Source organism: Synchiropus splendidus, chromosome 8, assembly GCF_027744825.2.
Source record: "Synchiropus splendidus isolate RoL2022-P1 chromosome 8, RoL_Sspl_1.0, whole genome shotgun sequence".
Taxonomy (NCBI): Eukaryota; Metazoa; Chordata; class Actinopteri; order Syngnathiformes; family Callionymidae; genus Synchiropus; species Synchiropus splendidus.
The window spans coordinates 7,000,775-7,022,561 of record NC_071341.1 but is presented as its reverse complement, the minus strand read 5'-3'; the positions used below and the strand labels follow the sequence as shown (position 1 = coordinate 7,022,561).

The 21,787-nt window shown below is 42.6% G+C and overlaps 1 protein-coding gene across 1 annotated transcript in view; it reads left to right on the top strand.

Moving 5' to 3' along the window:
* Positions 1 to 12,317: 12,317 nt before the first annotated feature.
* The window catches only part of LOC128763716 (endothelin-converting enzyme-like 1), a 39,296-nt gene continuing 29,826 nt past the window's right edge, over positions 12,318 to 21,787 (top strand). Inside the window, exons 1-3 of the mRNA XM_053872826.1 lie at positions 12,318 to 12,447; positions 19,619 to 19,775; positions 19,844 to 20,744. Coding sequence (XP_053728801.1) covers positions 19,884 to 20,744 — 861 coding nt within the window. The 5' untranslated portion in view covers positions 12,318 to 12,447; positions 19,619 to 19,775; positions 19,844 to 19,883. The remainder of the gene's footprint in view (positions 12,448 to 19,618; positions 19,776 to 19,843; positions 20,745 to 21,787) is intronic.

Genomic DNA, 21,787 nt, shown 5'->3' with positions numbered 1-21,787 from the left:
CAGTAAACTTCTTCTATCTCATACTGTAGGTAGTGTCATGTCCACACTTTGTCTGTTGATTTTTGTATTCTTCCGTGATTTGTGTCGTAAACTCCAAGATCTTCCAAGATCTCCCGCTCCATTCCCTGACTTTTCTAAATCCTGTGTGCGCTCAAATTCCTATTGAGCCACTCGCTCCGCTTCTGTTTCTCCCCTTCGCTATTCAGCCCGCGTGTGAGCAGTTTTCCAGTCTCACTTTTCATTTCTCTTCCACATAGTTATTTCCTTGTATGTGTGTGTGTGTTCGTTTTTTGACCCTCATGATCTTAACTCCCAGTGCGTTTTGTGTTCTCCTAGTTATTCAGGCTTGAATTGTAATTCGCCCCTCCTGTGTTTCAGAGTTCTTCCCCAGTACAGTAGTTCCCGGTCCACGTTCTGGTTCCGGCGCTTTTTGTTCTCGTTATTTGTCTGTCTGATTCATTGTTTCATTTTGTGATTAAATTCTTTAATCTGTTGTCTCCCGTGCCTTCTGTCGACCAGCACTTCCTGCACTTGGGTCCCTCCTTGAGAAACCATGACAGATATAGGTGGGATTGATAAACGGACAACAACACATATCATCTGATTTCAAAAGAAAATGCATGAAACTACGTAGGAGAAGCTCAGGATCATGATTGTACAGTAGGAACAAAGATGCAAAGTGACATCAGTGTGGGGAACAGGCCAGTGTAGTTTAACCCATCTTTTAAAAGAAAGAAAAAGCTAAAGCAAAAGAATAAAGGCTGAGACATTGTAGGCACTTTTCAACCACTGCGCAATGCCTGAGGAACCAACAAGCAACACTTGAGGAGATTAAAGGGCGCAGCACATATAACAATAATCACGCTGTTTTTGTCCCAATTTCTTGTCCTGCTTATCTTAACGCTAAGAATATCCAATAAGAAAGTTGCTTTGTCGGGGGTGAGTCGAGACTGAATTTGTTCCTGTTATTGTCTCTGGAAACAGTTGGGCCGACAATGGTATATATTCAATATTTTCAGAGGGGAGCACAGCAGACCCTGCCATCAACACCTGATTTCTTTTTAGTCTTCATGTGTGGGGTCTCTCACTGATAAAAAATAGTGTTCATGATTTTGAAAATCCTTAAGTGTGTGCTGCTCATTATTATGCACAAGTAGCCAAAATAAGCTCAACAACTGCTGCTGAAGGAGCACTAGTCTGTTTTTGTAACTGACAATGTTCACGGAGAGTGGCAGGTCAATGTCATTGTTGTTTGGAGAAAGATGGGGAGCTGCTTCAAAGGTGTCAGATGCAGTGACTGAAAACGCCTCATGGACGAAAGGCCTGTCTGATGCTGAACTTGTTTTGAAACAACTGACTCCGTCTCCATGTGAACAGGTGGTCGATGGAGTCACTCTCTCATTAACATTCCTTATCTGGATGGCAGAGCTCAGGAATGTGCTAAACAAATCCAAGTTCAATCCAGGAGCGCCCCGCCATTTAACGTCTGGTGCCAGATAGGAACTTTCACTTTTATAAACAGTGGGTTCATTCAATGTGCAGGTTTGCATGGTCGTGTTGTCTCGCTTAAACCTCTGGGAAAAACTGCCACTGCATTCAAACAGGGCAAACGTTTGAAAGAGTGTAACAGGTCATTCTTGGCTGATAAGACACACAAAAAAATCAGACATACTGTGGTTTGTTTTCTTAGTTTTCCATGATTTTGTCTCCTGGCTGCTCCGAATATGCTGAAGGCGCTTCACTGTGGTTGTGAATCAACCTTGCAGGTCATGTATTTCATCGCCAGATGGTGTCACCCGGGCAACCGTATCAGGGAGTGTTTGAAACTTTGTCTTCCCTGGCTGCACCAACACTGGAAAGCCTTCAATACAAGATGACATCATTACACAAGGTTATGGCAGCGTTGCTTCTGTTGACTGCGCAGTTGTGTGTGTGTGTGTGTGGGGGGGGGGGGGGGGGGGGGGGGCTGAGTTATTAAAGGTGTGCAAGTACTAAAACACCAATAAAAATGCTGATGCACATTCTGAAGGACAACCTAAGAGACGCAACCAGAAGCAACCCCGTAAGAACCAGGTAGTTTGTTGGAAAGAGTTAGCAGTTTGAGGTGATGCGAATGCAAGTTTGTTTCTTTATCCAATATATCAATGTGAGCTCAACTGTGTGTGCAGCTGCGTGTCAGATCACTATCTAGTACCTGCTAACAGGGACCTGTTAACAGTGAGGCGTCCCCTGAGGGCGGCTCGGCCGAGCTCGCTGCCTGGCACCCAGTCAGACTGAAGCGCCTCAGTTGTGTGTGGCTGATTCTCCAGTTCACTCGATCACTTGCGACATCGGCCGATAGTCGGGGCCTTTAAAGCTGATTTCATTTGACCAGTGTGACCCACATGTCACAAGCTTCCTCTTTATTTGATCACATGGTTCATGGTGTCGAGTCCCAAGTGAGACCGTCTTTCACCTGACGGTGTCTTCTCCGGGGGTGATTTTCTTCTTGGGATTTTGGTGGGATGTTTAGAATTTTATCTTATCAGTTCGACACTCAAAGTACATTTTGCAATTGTATGCTCAAGCAGTAAACACACCCAAGAGTAACAATTGCTTTTAATTTGTTTAAGATTCAGCTTGTGGTGGTAACAGCCCATAATAGTCTGGAACACTAACCTCATCTCTCTCTTAAAGGGCCGGGCTCAACTATCTGTCTCCAGGGTGCGTTGTCCAGTGTCCAGGAGCGGTATCTGGAGTACAACACTGAAATGTGGCAGATGATTTGTGACAGTTTGTTGATGCTTCATTTGTGTAATTCTCGTGACTTTTGCCGCACAACTAGCGATGGTTGATCAACAATGAGGACTAATGTCCTGAGACTCGTGTGTGAGTCATGTGACAGAAACCATCTCAGATTGTCAAGTTGACAGAGAAAGTGTAAGAACATGATTAAAAGCAAGTGATTCATTCATATTTTGTCTACTCTATCAAACTATCTTCTCTTAAGTTTACCAACATGATGTCAAAAATCTAAATGGACTTAAAGCTGACAATCTGTCTGGTAAAAGGAAGCTCATTGAAAAGGGGAAGAATTTTACAAACTAAAAACTACAAACTTGTTTTAAGACCAGCAAGTGTGTTGATGATGTGATTGTTCCAGCTGTGTGCCATTAAGTGTAAAGGAAAAAAACACAGGAGGTAAGAGGTGAGGAAGGAAGTTAACAAAATAAAACCAAACTAAAGGCAAAATATGAAAGGGATCTTGGCAAGATCTTTCTGATTTCTTCTTTTATTTTCTGTGGTTCGGAACATAACTATAACACCACGTACATTAAGAGAATATGTTCTGTTTGTACCAGCAAATAACCTCATTACTGCAAAACATTAGATTTGAAAACGTAATAACTTTTTCAGAATATATTTAAATGAATGGAAATATATATTTTTATCTCAACTGTAGCTCAGCAGTGGGAATGAGAGACACTGACTCAGGAACGTAAAAACAAGACAGTGGGGTGAGACGACCTGCGTACACACAGGTCAAGTGAGGAGGAAGGCCCGAGTCGTGGATGATGCAAAGTGACAAGATCATCAGCATCCACGGCCCACTGCTGAAAACCAGTTGGTCAGAGGTGGACTTCAAAACTCCTGCATTGAAACTGATCCTCTTTAAGAGGAAAAGGAGAAGCAAAATGAACCACACAGGAGAAACATGAAGAAGACAGCACCTGATGAAAAGATCAGCCAACTTCTTGTCAATCTTCATTACGCTTCAATTCAGTTTTATCAGTCTGGCAGACGTCCGCCTCCATACACCGTCACACACGCGCACACATGGACGTGAGCGCTCCTGTTTAGTCACAGCTCAATTGAAATTGAATTAAACCAGAAAGCAAATGTTTCTTGCACTCTAAAATATGGAAAACTCTCCCCACTAAAAGGCCATTTTAATCTCTGATGATACAAGCAGAAATTAATTCTCTCCCAGCATCAGAAAATAAGATGCACTTTTAAACCACAGATGAAATTCAAGGGAGACCTGCTCGCCCGCATCCTCCTTGAATGTTTACGTACTCTATATTTCAAATAGATTGCACATGGACTCTGGAAGCTCTGAAGTTTTGATAGTTACTCACAGCTCATTAAAATCCGCTCCAGGATCAGGGAAGAGTTCAGCTGAGGTGGTGATCTGCCTTGGCTACATAGTCGAGGAAATAAAGGAAACTCTGAACAGTGTCTTGTGAACAGACTGACACACGGTTTTATCATCTCATCCTCATTATCTGTGCTGCACAGTACATCATGAATTTGCTTTCTCTGGTCACCTCAGCGCCATCAATAGCAAGCCAATGCCCCAGTCTGGTTTTGAATTGAGCTGGGACAAGGACCTGATGATCATCAGATTTCTGGATCTGTACAATATTGAAGACGTTCAGACTCGGAACTCAACTGAAGACAAGGACAGAGATCTAAGAAGATTTGGTGACCAATACAGAATGTGTACCAGCTACCTCTCACGAATGTACTCCATTATTCTGCGTGGGTGTAAGCTGTGCTCTTCGTGTCCGTGTTTTATGTCGTAACAAAAACAATATCGCTCTGCCACTAGAGGAAAACAAGTTATTATTTTAAACCTAATGTCACCTTCGAGATCCAGCCTTGTCACGCTCACCACCATATCTACTGTGTCTGCCACTGTGTGCATCCTTAATCCTGATTCAGAGAGGTAGTAAGACAGTTCACCTCAGTCTGCTGACTCTCACCGCCATCCAAGACTTGTCTTCCTTTTCATAAAACTTGCATTGATCCATTGTCAACGTATCCCCTGCAGCTAATGAGATGACTGTGTCATTATCCACCTGGCACTACTGTAAAACTCCCAGGATGCTGTTACATTTTACAGTTTGCAGCAAAGGATGCGCAAGATGAATGTGGCAACTGCTGATGTGCAAACTGCTTTGCCTGCTTCTTTTTTTCTCTGCAATATCACTTGGATAAAATGTGAATGAAACTATTTAGCAACACAATGTTGATGCCGCAGATCTGTAGCTCTGAACGTGACCAAATGAATTTGTTGTTTTGGTTTATTTTTCCCACCATTCAAAGCACCATATGAAGCTATTTTAAACTCCATTATTATGGCAGTCATCCTACATGTACACAGTGAAAAATATTCTGTCTTTTTTGGTATTGTATTTTATTGCTGAAAGTCTGTGTCTCAACTCTTGAAGACAATAAAGATGTCCAGTGCCAGTAGAATTAAACACACAAAAAAACATAAATAATAGCCTACCACCGTTCACCGTTAGCCAAGCTGTCTACATACTGAACTCACGGACTCACTTTTTACTGCCCATCTTACCTTGTGGTCAGACGAATCAACCCCTCATTTGTTCTAGTTCTGGATTCAATGTGTTCAGCTCACCTAACTATAGAGTTACTAGGTCAAAAAAGTTTAGTTGACTATGCTGTACTGACAACTTTGAACAATGCATTGCGTGATGTCATCAATAAGCGACTGCCCAGACATGTTTTCCAGGGCAGCCTCATTCACAAGGTTCATCTTTTTGTGTCTATAAATACAGGTAGTGAAAATTTATTTTATAGCATTATTTTGACGAGATTATGAAAACATAAAAATGTGCAGATCTGCACAGAGAAACGTCATCAGACACATACTGTTGTTGTCTAGCTACTCGTAGTTTACTTAACACCTACACACAAGACCATCAGTTTACATGGGGTCAAAGCCAACACCCCCTTCCTCCACTTATTGGTGGGGTCATTTTGTCCCCACCACACACAAATCCTGTAAGACATTGTGAGCCTGGTTATTTTCTGCAGTATAGAAAATCCTGATTGCACCATCCACATACATCTGGGATACATACAGTAGATCAGCGTAACAGCCTATGGAAAAAAAAAAAACAGCGAAAAGCAAAGCCACGCCATGACGTGCACAGTCCCACGGTATGGGTAAAGGAAACGCATTTCCTATTTCAGCCTGATCTGCTCAAGCAAGAAGTGCAAGTATCTTGATCTATGGTGGCCTGAAGTGGACAAAAACTAAGTCATGGGATTCATGAAAAGGGATTTACACAAGTCAAAAGTAATAATATGGAATAAGCATGTGTCACAGATGCTTCTATAGGAGCCTAATCTTAAAAAGAACCATTTGAATTGTTGTTCCAAGCACTTCTCAAAACATATTGATGCCCTCGCCTACATACAGTACAGTATACAGTTTAGTCTACGTGAGTGATGGGCAGATGAGGCTTCATTCAACAGTGTTCTCAATTTCACTTGTCACTCTCTGTTCTAAATCTTTGGGTTCAACAGCCATTTTAACCATGAGCTCTGAAAATGAAGCTCAAAAAGCCTGATGATTAATATAATCTTTGATGAATTTCATTTTGGAGATGTTATCAAAAAAGTTGGAAATAATGTGAAATGGAACATGATCAAAGCAAGTGTTGCAGGATATATGGAGCTAAAGGACATATATGCCATTGTCTCTGGGAAGCCTGTGAAGGATCTTAAACGGTATAAGAGCACGGCTTTGTGCTCAGAGCTAGAGGACAAATTAATTTCCCTCAAAGCTTTTTCCGAGAAATCATCAGAGGTTAACTTGTGGCCCTTTTTCTCACTTTTCTTTCTCAGCAGACATTGATCCGTGGGAGACGTGGTTGTAGAAAATGAAATGTGGCTTTTAGAATGAGACGTCACCTGAAGCATCGGGTCCACACGGCTTGGTGCCGGGATTTGAAATAATGAAAAAGAAAGAGTGCCAAGCAGTGAGGTGGTAGGAGGACAAAGTTGGTTACCTTTTTCAGAGGTATTGTTTGTGTGTGTGTGTGGTGTAGAGGCAGTGACAGCTGAACGTGTCTGATCACGCATTGATGAGCAGGTGTGAACAGGTGATGATCACATGGAGGTGAGCCATCTTGCTTCAAAGATCATTTTAGTCACTTTACCACATGCTTACCCTGGGAAAACATGCATTAGAAGGAAAATGCAACGTGTGTTGGGTTTTATGATTCATATGTATTTATGACATAGTCAGTACATAGTAGTAACTTAAGGTGGAGTGGCATCCCCTCTTTTATACTGCCATCCCACCTATACTTTACATCCACTCCCTTTTCATAGGAAATGTTGGAAATATAATGTGGCTGTCTTTAAGCTAAAAAAAAATGAATCAATCCCAGAGGTTATCTTCTACTGCTCCAATGCTGGTGACACCAACAATTGCAACAATTATGAAAATCAATCTCGGTTCAAAATCGACTCGACATGGCGACCCACAAGGCTCAGTATTGATGCATACTCACCCAGCTAAAAACACACCCCGACTATTCGCAGTCAACATTTTAGTGGCTTGTTCTCAAGCCAGGAGAAAGAGCATATATCGCAAAAACATATTATTACGACTGTTGGCTCCGCAATAATCACATTTAATGTGTCTAACTCTCCATGTGCAATGTTTAGAGCTGCAAACAACTGGTCAGTGACCCAATGCTAAGGGCCTATCGCCAGGAACGGTTGCCAGTTCATGTCCAGCTTAAGACTTTTAAATTTAATGCATGGAACTGAGTAGAAATAATTTTTTCCCTCAAGAATCTAAGAATGAAGAGAAAATGGGTTCAAGAAGGGCCATTTTCCTAGGCTAGGAGAATGAGGGAAAATGGGCTGGTGCTGAGACACCACGAGAGGCGCATCTGTGTGCGTCCCATGCAGCTCCCTCCTTATTTTAACGGTGAAAGAAATTGCCAGATTTTTTTCTAACAACTCGAGTACTGGATATAGTACAATATATAATATCATCATCAAACTGTATTGGATGAAAAAAAGAACTCCCACAGGACAGGATTTAAGAATAAGGCCGTCAAAGAACTAAGAATAAAAGGGGTTCACGATTTTTAATGGGGATCCAATCCTCCCTCCTGAGGTGTGAGGAGGGGCTCAGGCTCAGGTGCTGTGCAGATGGAAACCTCCCTTTGTGCTCCACCACACTTGTCTGAACTAATATTCCTCTCTGGGCACATCCGTGACTCCCCCGAGTGTCTGGCCTCAGAACAAGGTACTATTGAGTTACAAGCACTATTGGTAAACATGCAAACCCACTGAACCACAATCACAGCATTTAAAATTCATACTTTGCCAATTCTTCCTCCAGTTAGATGAACTGTCTGTGTCTTGTTTTGAAGCAACTCTAGTTCATGAAACACTTCCTGACTCCAACCTGCAGCAGTGTTTCCACAATTCCCTCCTGCATAAAGCAATTGTACTATATTGAACTATATGCATTTCAAATTCATATGTGACATTCGACAGATGATGATTTATCGAAATCAAAAATCATCTTTGCACCTACATATTTCTTAGATTACCTTAAATTAAATCAGAAAAAAATACAATTTTATAATTTTAAACAATTTACTCTTCATGTGGTAAGTTGTTGTTTGTGCTTTCATAAATAAGAAACAATAAATTGAACACTATTTTGGTCATAATTCAAAGACTAGCACATTTGCTGTGCATGTCAAGTCAACACCATCGAGGGACCTCAGCAGCAGGTGAAAATTAATAATTGAATTTGACAGTTTGGTTCTCTTCCAATTTGAAATACTTAGTAACACATGACAAAAACTACTGATCTGTGTATTGAACAGAGAGAAGGTCAGTGCTCTGGACTTCTCGTGCCCTTAAACAACTGCATTGAAAGAAGGGAATGGCGACTGTGAGTATTCAAAAACCAATTGTCCTCCTGTGTCTGAAAACTGCGATTGTTGTCGGAGCAGCCGGCAGCTCTTCTGCTTGTGTTAATGTTAGCGCACGAGAGTCGCTGAGGGATGGAAAAGGGGAGCGAATGTCGGTCCCCATGGCAGCAGGTGTGTAAATAACACTCTGATAGAAATCTGGATGAATCAAAGCGCTGAGGGACCAGAACGCCGCTCCTCCATTCACTCCCTCCCCTGCCTGGGTGAGAGTCCAACACTGATCCAGGCTCATCTGCTCCTGCTCCAGGAGCCACTCCTCTGCGCCGCTGGGGCACTCCGTAGTGTTCCGGGATATCATTTCGCCAAGTGCCTTGCTCCCGTGCGGGACGACAGCTGAACCCAGACCCTTGGCTTCGCTGAGCCTGATGGCCGAGCCTGCTGTACTGTAAGTGGTTAGCAAATTACTGCCAGGTGAATTTGGAGCCCGAGTTAAGTTACAGCAAAGAATCACAACAACGGGAGGAAGGAAAGGTGAAGAGTGCCTCTCATTGACTGAACTTATTGTGCATGGATCTCCAAAAATAATGGCTTCAAAATGATGTTCTCAACTGTACCATTCCCAAGAGTTCAGAGTGTGTTGTGATGTTGGATATGCAAGACAGTGCCCCCAATCGAAACCCCACTTGGATCATTTTCACCGACACGTGCAAAAATGGATTTTGACAAAGGTGTCTGTTTTCCTTTGTTTCCTGAGGGGCACATGCATAGGAACCACAATCAACATGCTTGACAGGGAAAAAGTTTAAAGGAGGAGGAGGAACTGTAAAGGTTAAGTCAGAATTTTAAAGGCAGATACTGCAATGTGTATAAAAATGAATCTAAGTGATGCAGATGAATGGAAGGATGGATTTTTTTTTTCATGTTTGCAAAACAGAGCATCAGACAGATTTGATACGAGTCAGAGGTAAAGACAATTAGCCTTTCTGAATGAAGGTTTTTTTTATCATCAAGGGAAAACAAAATTGGACAGAACAAAAAAAATCTGGTCCTGAAGCATTGTGATGCAGCAAAGCACCTCCAGACCATCACACTACCTCCTCATTTCTGAAATGTTGGGTCACTTTCACACCACCAGGTAATGGGACACAACGGCCAAAACTTTTGTCTCATCTGTCCTGAATTTTTCTGAAAGCATTGCAGACCATCAGGATGGTTTTGGTCTTGGAACTCATCCATAAAGGCAACAGCGTTTCACTTGCATTATCTTCCTTTTATATTAAAGTCAGTCTGATGATCTGGAGCATTGAGATGTGTTAAAAAAATAGAAATATGTGTGTGTGTGTGTGTGTGTGTGTGTGTGTGTGTGTGTGTGTGTGTGTGTGTGTGTGTGTGTGTGTGTGTGTGTGTGTGTGTGTGTGTGTGTGGTAGGGATGCTCTGATCAGGATTTTTGCTGCTGAACACGATGCCAATCACATGGATTGACAATAAATTTGTAATAAAAAAGATGAGCCCTTCTGTGTACATGATGTGAAAAAATGAACCATTAAATCATTTTAATTCAGGCACATTTTATATACCTCTTCAAGAAGGCAAAAAAACCTTCCAGAGTGTCAAAAGAAATTTGATGTGAGACGTCGCAGTTTGGTGAATCTCTGGGGACTTTCCTACATCTGTGAAATAATATTTACATACTGGCCGCTTGTAGCGGACTCCGAGACAGAGAGCACTACATTTATAAAAGTTTCCACTACGCACTTTTTCAAATGACTAAACGACACCTGAGGAAGGCTGGTCATCTAGCTCGGTGAAATTAATTGTTATTTCTCGCGCAATTCGCTTAGTGAGCCAGTGGTCTAACTTTCATGAGCCCAGAAAACTCTCCATGCGCCGACAAGTGCTGCAACTTTAAATGGCGTGTTTAATTCGAAGGGGCTTCCCTGCGCAGCATTTTCCCGCGCATGAGCTGCAGAATGAAACTTTAGAGGACCAATTGAAATAACCTCCATAGCAGTTTTGCTGCTGCCAACTAGTGAGCAGCGAGTAGGGAGGAGCGGACGCATCAAACCAGTGGGGCTTCATCAGAGTGCCACATGTGATAGGTGTTGAATGACAAGTAGTGATCGACATTCACCGATCATGCAGAAATTGGCCGATCATGATCGGTGGCCGATCGATCGGAGCATCCCAAATATATAGTCAAGTCATGCAACTATGGAATGAAGGATTCTAACTGTAGTTAGTTGATGTAGTTCCTCTAAGGGATGTATGGACTGAAGGCGAAGGTGGGGAGAAGGAGGCACAGAAAGGATAAATGGACAGGATGGACAGACAGACGGATGTACTATTGTCAACAGGCATAAGGACGAAATGACTAACAGAGGAATATGATGAACGATACGATGAACGACCAAATATGTGACGTGTACTACAGACCTGGCCAGGTCATCCTTGTGAAGGAGATCCCAGTCTCAGTGGAGCTTTTATCTGGTTAAATAAAGGTTGAGGGGAAAAATGGATGAATGGATAGATAACAAATGTATTTTAATTATGTCTGGATGGAGGGATGAATTGACAGAACACGTTGTAGTCACTGCGCTGAAAGAGTTACTCAGCATATTAGCATGAGTTGCTCAGCCTCTTCGGTTGATTGCTTTGCTTGGTGACATCACCAGATGAATTCATCCAGAGTCGCCGCTCAGCCTGGGAGATTTACGGCAGCGGTGGTTTTCTGCTGGTTGCGTCATAATAAGTGCTGCAGCCAGATAATATATATCACCTGAGTGGAACATGGCGTGTTCCCCAACCCCCCTCACCACCACCTCAACCTGAGAGGTGTGGACTGAAGGCGTAGAATTGTGGGCCTGCAGATGTTTTGTCATCGTAGTTGAAATACTTTTTTTCAAAGTTTTTGTTGTCAATATCCTCCCCTCAACACCACTATGATTTTATTTATTAAAACAGGGATACACCTGGATACGCCAGCTCAGCTTGTATTTATTTATCAATGTCAAGGAGCAGGATGATGGTGGGGATCTTGAAGAAATGCATTGATCACCACCAGATAGGGTTTTATCAGTTGTTCCAGGTGATGAAAGATGTCAGGTCAAAACAGGTCAGAACAGGTCAAAAAGAAATTTGTTCTCCCTTTTCAGAGATGGCAAAGAAATGAAATTGTAGCTCGCAAAGTCAGATCTTTTTCCATGTGACGGCAGGAAATGTTGTCCCTGTAGCAAAGTCAGATGAGATTCCAACACATTTTTAAGGCTGCACAACCGAAAAGGCAAGTATTCCGAGTTAACTGTAAATCACAGTGCCGATTTTAGCGTCAAAATAATGCAGTTGCTTTTGGACAACTAGAGTTCCAAGCTCGGGGTGAAAGGCAGTGCATGTTGGGAAGCCCCAACAGGAGTGAGAGAGCTGTAAAAGACGCGGATTATTGGAAACATGAGTGGGGGAGATGCATTCTGCTAACCTCGTTCATGCGCGCTCACTTGTTGGTGAAGGTTCCCCCCCTCCATCCCTCCCTCTCCCCACCTTGTGTCCCCTCCTCCAGGCTCCTCCCTCTCCCATACATCGGGCTCCATGAGCTGCTGCTGCTGCTGCGACAGTGAGCGGTGTGGACGCCGGTGCGCGTGGATCTGCGGAGGGCGGAACGGATAACCCATGTGTTGGCAGTGAAGCGGCGCGCGGTCTCGCTCAGCAGAGACGCTGTTGTCGCTGGGGTGATTTCGTTCCACTCACCAGGTAAGTTGGCAACATCCGCCCGACTGGTGACTGAGTCGCTGCACTTAAATAGTTTTGTTTGTCTTGGAGACAAGGTTGTGTCGAGTATTTAAGATCCCAATCATGGCAGTCAATAGTTTCATTAAGGAAGTTTAAGATCATGTTAGAGAGGATGATCACATTTTAAAATCTGAAAACCAGACTGGTATAATATATAACTGACACACCTGCGTCTTTATGGTCTGATTATAAACAGTTTTTACACGCATATTTGGTTGGTACATTTAATCAGAATTAAACAGTTAAACAATCACACTCTTATTTTTTTTATTATTATTGTTATTAAAGCATGTTCATTGTATTAGTTCTCCAGTTTCACACGTTTTAGTTCATATCAGTTGATTGGAAAGTTGTCTTGATATATATTTATCTACTCTTTTCTCGCAGAAAATTGCTTTTCACTGAGATAAAAATCGTTTTAAACAAAAGAGCTCCAAAACATTATTAAAAACGATCATTCCTTGACCCCTAAAATGTGTCTGAATGATTCATGAAGGCGTTAGTCTCCAGGATTACACCTATAATAATGTATCATTTATTGCACACCTTGCAATTTTCAAGCTGAAAAAAAATACCTTCTGGTGGTGAAGCTGGCTCTTGAATGTGGTTCAATTTTGTGCGGACACACCAGAGCACTAAACTGCAACCACTGGGGATGGGTGATAAGAGGGGAGCAAACACACTCAGGATTCTGTGGCCACCTTGAATGGGACTATAATAACCTGATTGTAGAAAGAGTCTGTCCAAGGAGAAGCAAAAGAGTCCTAATTTAAAATATTCAATGCATCATGAAAAAAGTTGCTCTTACATATGCCGGAAGAGAAACATGAGGAACGGTCTGTCAAAGTTGTTCTGTCCTTGCAACTGTCGGCAGCAATAATTTTAGACTCCAGTGAATGTGTGGAGTGATTCAACAGCAGTGTGCCTAGCTCAAGCAAGTCTTTATTTGAAAGCTTTTTTATATATATAAGCAGTGCCCCCTGAGTGGTGGCAGGTTTGATTCCCTAACCTGCTAGGTCAAGCAAACTTTTAAAGCAGAAAGGCTGTGGCTGCTTCAGCTGATAGACCTGAGTTTAATAGAGTGCAACCTTCATCCTTGCATCCATGATTCAGTGCTCAGAACTCGGGGACACCTGGTGAGGATTTGGCAATAAAAAAAAAGTGTGTTCCATGACTTTTATTCATAATCATTCTGATGGCACAAACACTAACCGGAGCAAGTATTTTCCTACAATTGCAAAAAAATCATTTAATGATAATGTCAGGACTTTGACTTGGCCCTGTTTATCATGATATTGCTTTGTGGAAACACACTGACTGAAGCAAATGTCGTCTCAGCATGGAGCTTTCATTCCTCTTGCTGCACAACAGCAGTAAGTGATGTGACACAGAACCTGGAAACTCCAATTTATTCTTTCTTGTTATGGTCCAGAGTCTGATGTCCACGGCTCTGTGCAAGGCTCCCCCAATTGAAATGTTTTATTAGCCTGTTCATTATAGTTAAAATGTGGCAGCAGTAAAGCCACACACCAGTGGACTCACAAATCTGGAATAACATAGTCATTACTTTGTAACAGTAACCGAGCTTTGGCTTCTGTGTGTGCAATTTGACATCACTGAATATTTTGTTATTTTCCTTATCTAAAAACAAAAGTTGAAACACACAGAAATAATCCATGAGTAATAGCGTGAAATCAACTGTCAAAGCAATTCATGTACAATAACTAGGTGTAAGAACACCTTCTGTCAGTAAACGTTTGTGGTTAAGCTGTTTCAGTGATTGAGAAGATGAGTCATGAGCGACTTCTGCTCAGACGCAGGAGAAGCACTAGTCAACGCAGCTGGAGCTGGATTCAATGACGGATTTAATCAGATCCGTCCAACTAAATTCTACTCCACAGTACGGCCCTCAATCACGACTGAGTTTAAACAAATAATTTATCGATCTGAATTAATTTTGGCCAGATATTAAGTCTTTAAACCGCAGCATCCATTATTTAGTGTTGTCTTTTCTACCGAGTTGGTGGTCTTGATGGTCTTATTATGAATGAATATGGGCAGCTACTGGTTAAACTTGATGGCCCTGTTCGCACACGCATGTAGATCCAGCAACCTGACCTTGTTGACCCTTGAATCTTGTGTTTCTGAGTCGCTGCACTGTGGAGCATTTCTCTGACGTGATCCATGAGACGCGCCTGAGCTTGGCTCACCATCTGTTTCCCTGGATATGACGACTTGTATGTATGTATGTATTTCCATTGAACATGTCCCACAGTGAAATGGACCAGTAGGCTAACACAAATGTCACATGACTGTGGAAAACTTTTCTGGCTCACGTGACCTGAGGAGTTCCATGGCAAAAACAATTGTGAGTCCAGCGTTGACCAACTGTGGTATGGTGTAGAAAAGGTCGACAAAGTGCCCGTACAAACAAAAGTGTGAAATGTGTTCAGAAAACAACCATTCCTGGGACTGATATCAGCTTTATCGCCTGCCCTGTCACTCTATGGTTACCGAGTCATTTCTGAAGTGGAGTTTTGCAACTTGCATAGTTAAGTCTAATCCATTACGTCATTATCGTAGGCATCTTCCATGACCGGCTTGGGCCTCTCATAGTCGCCGAGGCTGCCTGAGCCTGGGCATGTTTACGTGCCTGCATCTGTATTAGTATAACCCGGTGATATTAAGGGCCTGTCATGTTCAGTAAATAGTCATTCATCATGCATAGCTTTCTCGGTGATGGCACCTGCAAGATTCAATCCATTAGACTGGTCGTCCACTCTCGGCGTGTGCTTCTGTGTGTGTAATAGAATTTATTATAATGCTTAAGGAGATTTGACGTGAGACAGAGCCAGGGAGTGCGAGAGAGGAAGAAAGAGATAAGTGAATATGTCAATGACTTGCAGCCCAGTAATATTTATATTCTAAAATGTGAAAACAAAAACAATATGAGCGACAAGGGAGCTGTCGGTCATGGTGTATGGTCTCAGAGATATAATGTGTTTTTGATGGTGTGTATGTGTGTGTAACAAGGCGGAGGATTGATGGATGATCAGTTGGATGGATAGTGACAGTTCCCAGCGACACTCCACCCTTGAGTTCTCCCCACCTTTCTTTCCCTCCTGTTCCCCATTTTCTTGCCCTCTGTGAAGCTTGATTCCCATCTGAACTGAGAACTGAACTTTCTTTGACCACAAACTTCAGTGTTGACAGGAGTGTTGACAGGGGTGTCACCTGCAGTCACGCTGTTGTCGCCGCCGACCGCTCCCAGCTTCTGATGCCGTGTTCAGCCAAAATAATGTGGTTCATAATCCTGCTTCGAGTACATCTAACTACTGTACAGGACATCCATTGGCACCAGAGGGAATTTTGTTGAACAACTTCAAATCAATTGTTGCAACGTGCCCTCGCCAAATGTGGCAATTGCAAAAAACAGGGAATTAGTTCACATTAAAAGTCCATTAATTTAGTCAACACTGTCAATAAAATCATTACTTTTTTATGACTTAAATCTGGAAGTCAACCTTAAAATTAAATTTAGTTTAGCTAGTGATGGCCTTCATGAAACAGTGTCCTCATTGCAACAGCTGAGAAGGTGGCACTGAAGTTTAAAAGAAGATGAAATTAAAAATGTGAGCTTCCATTGAAATGCTTGTTGAAATCTAAATATTTTAGGCCAGGAGTTCTCAACCTTTTTGATCTTGGGGCCCACCTTTTCCAGAACAAATAGGTCTGTGGCCCATTTAAGGGATAGAACTGAGTCATTACTGATTTCAGAAATACTGATTTAATTTGTGTTCAATAACCAAACAAACCAAAACCTTGTGAAATGACATGAAACCATGTGATCAGAGCAAAGATCCAAGTCAAACCAGCAGCAGAACCAGGTGCAAGTCATGTTCATCAAATTTACTGAAGAAAAAAAGAACAAAAAAATACTGTTGATGCAAACTGTTGAGAAAATTGGAAAAACTGTACTTCATGAATGAAATCTGAAATATAATAAAACAACATATAAATATAATATTTTTTTAGTTTTCACAAATAAGCACTGAAGAAGATAAGTAAAGCTTAAATGAAAGTTTCACAATTACATGTTTCATTAATTTTAAAAACAGGTCACCAGTTTTTACCGTTGGGGGCGCCATCACTTTCTTTATCATTTTTTCTTTTCAAGAACTTCTCCATAGGTGGTCCATTCGAGTCAATTCAGTGACGCACTACTGCCACCATATGTGGCTAGTGTATTAAAATTGAGCATCTCGTGGACCACAGGCGCAAAACAAAATCCTTCTGGGGGCCCTCTACGGGGCGCTCGGGGCCTAACCATGGGCCTCGGCCCTATGGTTAAGAATCACTGTTTTAGAGCATAGAATGTCTCTAGTGGGCTCTGAAAACACTGTTTCATGAAGCCTCACCAGCTCATCACTATTTTTGAGGTTACGTGAAACGTTTCAAAAGCCAGTAGGTGGCACTCTCTACTCTGAAGTGTTTGGATTTGACCACCTGTTGCAATGGAATCATCACTCCCTAGATCCCATGGGACTTCATTGGACGTCACTTGGGGAACTGCAACTCCAAGCTCTTCTCGCAGCATAGCGGGCAGAATTAGTGTCATAAACCAATATAGAAATGTGTTCAATATAATATTGTATTACACAATTCCCAGTTCAGTTTAAACTGAAGCATACAGTCTGTTACAAAATAATATATATAATAGTAATAATGATGTCAACTACAGGTGGTAAGAGGTGTAAGGATGTGGATGGCTTTTGGCCGTGATTTGTGCCGCTCCTCTAGGATCAAGTGCAGGTGAGTGCGATGTTTATATCCTCCACTGAACGACTAGCCTGTGCAGGGTGACCCCCAGCTTTTTCCTGATTGCATTTGGAGACTGGCTCCGCAGCAACTCCCTGGAGAAAGGAGAAGACAACACAAGTTTTTTTGTGTGTGTCACACTGCGTCACTTCAACATGGCAGCGTGGAGTTGTGAACAAGATGCATGCTCTTGGAAGCATCTTCTCATGAATGGATTTGATGAGCTGTTCTCATTCACCCAGATCAGATCGATCGTAGAACTCATGCATGAACCAAAGACATCATGAAGGCAACTGATAGATTATAAAGTATACCTTAACAAGCGCACCAATTCGTGATGAGCCGACACTTTCATGTCGACAGTTCTGACAGCACGTTTACCTTGAAGCATTTGTTTTTTTGGACAGGGATGAAAGGGTTAAATTAAACATGAAATGATAATATATACATTAAACATGAACAATCATGCTCAGAATAATCTGAAGAGACTGACAGCTCTGATCTCCCTGGTCTTCACTCCCCATCGTCGGCAGGTATGAAGCGCTTCCAGCTGTGACGCTTGCTTCAGATATTTATGTAAATACAAAAACAGAAGCAGGAGAGAATGAAGAGCATCCAGATTTCATCTTTGCAAAATTAGCTTTTGGAGCGTTTGCAAATAAGACAATATGTTATTATATAATTATTATGTTTTCATTTGTTGTACTATGATGTTAAACATAATCAACTTTTATGTTTCTTTTCAAATGTGCATTTTAATGACCCATTTGCAGCCTGAACACGGGCTGTTGCTCACCTTGGTGAAAGTAGATAATCCACTGGTAATATGGCCAAATGACCCAAGTCTTCTGTGTCTGGGTGGTAGTTTATTCACTCTGCTCTATAGCTATTATTGCTGTATAATAAACCTGCAAGGCCTGGTATTGTCCTCACTGCTACCCACCGTTCTACTTTACTCGCCTCACTGTGAGACGCAAAGGAGATGCAGCTGATCTCATTTATTTTCACCTTGGCTTCAGTGTACTTTCACAATAAAGAGTCAAGGAAGAGAAACCAACTGAGAAGACCCTGGACAAGAGTGAACATAGGAGTTAAATTCACACCTTGGTGAAACCTGAGGACTTCTAAAGGGCTCAGATGCTGAAATGGCGATGGTTTTACTGGACGTGTAAGTCATTCGTTGGCTGCATTGTTGGCCTTTCAAGTGTTACCAAATGTTAGAATCACAGAACATCCGTGAATAACAACACCGTGGCGTTGTTATAAAAGTAGCTAGCTAGTTGCTGTGAAGTTTGTCTCCACTTCAATGAAACAAAAGTAAACAGACAAGTTGTACCTTCACCTTTGTTCATATTCTATGTTCTTCTTTAAGTTCTCTTCACTCAGTAAAGCCATTTCTGAACAATGTTCAGTACTTTACTTGCCCTAAATGACAGAGCTTGGTTCCTAATGTTATATGACAGAAAGTCATTTCTACAATTCCCTTTGCAAGTTTATGGTAGATTGCGTTGTGTATCTTGCCGCCTGTGATGATGTGATCCTTCTTTGTAAACAAACGCATGGACTTTGGCGTGGTGACAGTTGCAAATACACTCCAGTTACCGGTTGTAGCGCCAAAAGTATATTCTTAAAGTATGTGCTATAGTGCCTCTTTAATAAGCGATTGTAATTTACAAAGAATTTCCTGTGCTCCACCGTACTCTAGTTATTAATTTTATTAGTAAATGTATCCTTAAGTTTGTCCTTGTTACTGTGTACCTAACGTGACATTAACCCCATTATCCGTTGTTTAAGCTGACTCAGCATGTTTTCTGACATAGTTTCATGAGGCAGAAAGACTTATATGAGCTGCTGTCAAGTCAGATAGAATGATGGAAAGGTCTTTTAAAGTTGACTGTCACATGGCCGCACACGGTGACATCATGTTGCGTGATATGTGTGTGTGTGTGTGTGTGTGTGTGTGTGTGTGTGGTGAGGCAGCGGTCTCTAGTCTCATTACCCGTAATGTAATTAAGTTCAATTTCAGGATGACAAAAACAGACAGCTGAAGCCGGGTCTTCCTCTACTCCCCCGGCTCATGCTTAGATCACCGCGAGACTCCTTTGTCCGAAGTCGTGAGTCATCCTGGGACAGCATCTCCCTCAGGGATGATTATCACTGATCAATACAACAGCTTTAGCCAACAAACCGCTGCTCAGAGAGTATAGGGAAACATGTCAAGGGACCTTCTACTCTTTTCAATTATAGATTCTCTTTTTCTATTTCTCCCTGGTCTCCCTGCCTCCTCTTATCTCGCGTCTGCTTTAATCGACAGGTTTTAGGAAGAAGAGGACAAATGGAAAGCTGCGGAGGGAAATGAGATGAGAGGGAGTCGGGCTGTTCCTCTTGAAGACGGGAGCTCCTCATCATGTGATTTAAGCAGAACAAAGACGGCTTTTCTTTAACAGAAACCAGAAGTGGCATTGAAAACGGTACCAGAGCTTAAATCCCAGCATGTGGCCACTCTGTACTCATGAGTGTCTGAACTTTGTCCTGACAGGGACCTGCTACTGACCGTTCATCCAGAGGTGCCCACTGCCATGGAGAAGACCTACTCACTCACAGCCCACTATGATGAGTTTCAGGAAGTCAAATATGGCGGCCGATATAGCAGTGACATCCTTAGCAATGGTATGACTCTGCATTTGGGCGGAAGCCTGGACCGGCATGTAGGCCGCAGTCGAGGTGGGACTTGGTCCAACGGCAGGAGCAAAGATCTGAGCAGCTCCAGCAACAGTGGAGGTGGACTTCCCCGCTGGAGCCGCCGAGAGATTTGCCTCCTCTCTGCGCTTGTTTTTGCAGCTGGCATGTGTGTCATCCTGGGAACTATGCTGGCCCTCAAATACATATCTCTGGACGCCCAGCAGGATCCTCAGTGTAAACAGGACTGCCAACGCAAACGTTCGCTTTTACGGGCAGCGCGTTTTGTCCAGGCCAACATCGACCCGACCATCCAGCCGTGTGAGGACTTTTATTCCTTCGCCTGTGGGGGCTGGTTGAGGCGTCACGGCATCCCAGAGGATAAGCTCAGCTACGGCATCATCACAGCCATCGGGGAACACAATGAAGAGAAACTACAGCGCCTCCTGCTGGAGCCGATCAGGAGGCCAGGCCCCAACTCAGCAGAACGCAAAGTCAAGGAGTTCTATCGATCATGTGTCAACATTCAGGATATCGACAAGCTCGGCTCGGAACCCATGACAGAGGTGATCGATAGCTGTGGAGGATGGGACCTGGTGGGAGCGCCACCTGGTGCTGCGGGGTGGGAGGCAGAGGGTGCCCCGCAGAGGCCAGACTTCAACGAGCTGCTGTACAGGACTCAGGGTGTGTACAGCACCGCTGTGTTCTTCTCCCTCACCGTCAACGTTGACGACAAAAACTCCTCCCGGAACGCTATCAGGGTGAGAAGTGTGCAAGGAAATCATTTTTGTTGATTATCTATTGCTATTGAAGACTGAAGTCTAAGTCAGCCAGACGTCCACAGCATTTACTGTCCTCAAGTAAGACCTGCATTGTTTTTGGACTGAAGCTGAAAACCCTCCTAATGAGGATTCAAACACCACACGTTCAGAGAGATTCGAGGGCAGCAGCACCAACCTCAACTTCTTTAAATTGACCCAGGGGAGAGCAGGTACATATAAGGGTTTTGAACCTGATCTGAAATGCAGAATCACAGAGGATAAATTGTTAAAAGAGGTGGGACTATCTTGTCCCCAACTCATATGTGTCTCGCCAAAACTCTTTAAACTATTAATGTGTCTGAAATATAAATGGGCCTTCACAACTGATAGAAACAAAATTTGTCTTTTCCATCACTGAACAAAGTAAAAGGATAGGGAGGAAGTCTGTTCCTGTTTAACCTTTCTCCTGCCAGTGGTTAAAACATGCATTGTGGGGAATTGTCTCTGAGGTTGCCCCCTCTGCTGGCCTTCAACTAGCCAGGTTTGGTTACCTGGAGATTGTAGTGGAATACTCACTGCTTGCGTTTCAGCTGCAGCCAAATAAACTCAATCATGCCAATAGTGCTGTGGTATGAGTTCGAAGACTTCATCAACACACCAGAAGCAATATTGATCAACCTATATAGGATCAACTTTTAGATTTTGCATGTGATTTCTCCAGCAAAAAATACTGAACACAACACACTGGGATATTTCAGTGGATGTTGCTTCTTTTGTTCTTTAATCTGATAGCCTGAAGAGTGGCAGCAGTTCATTGCCAAAGCGAAATCCAAGGCATTAGTAACCATTGATACTGTTGATTGAAAAGCAAGAAATTAAATCCACAAAGAATTTTGCAGACTTCACACAACATTTGGTCTGTTTCTGTTATTCATTTTCTCGAGGACTAATGCGACCATGTATTAATGTCCAAATCGAATTGAAAATAGTTGTGTATTTTCAGTGTTAGTGATGGCTTTGCCTCTCAGTTTCATTCTGAACAG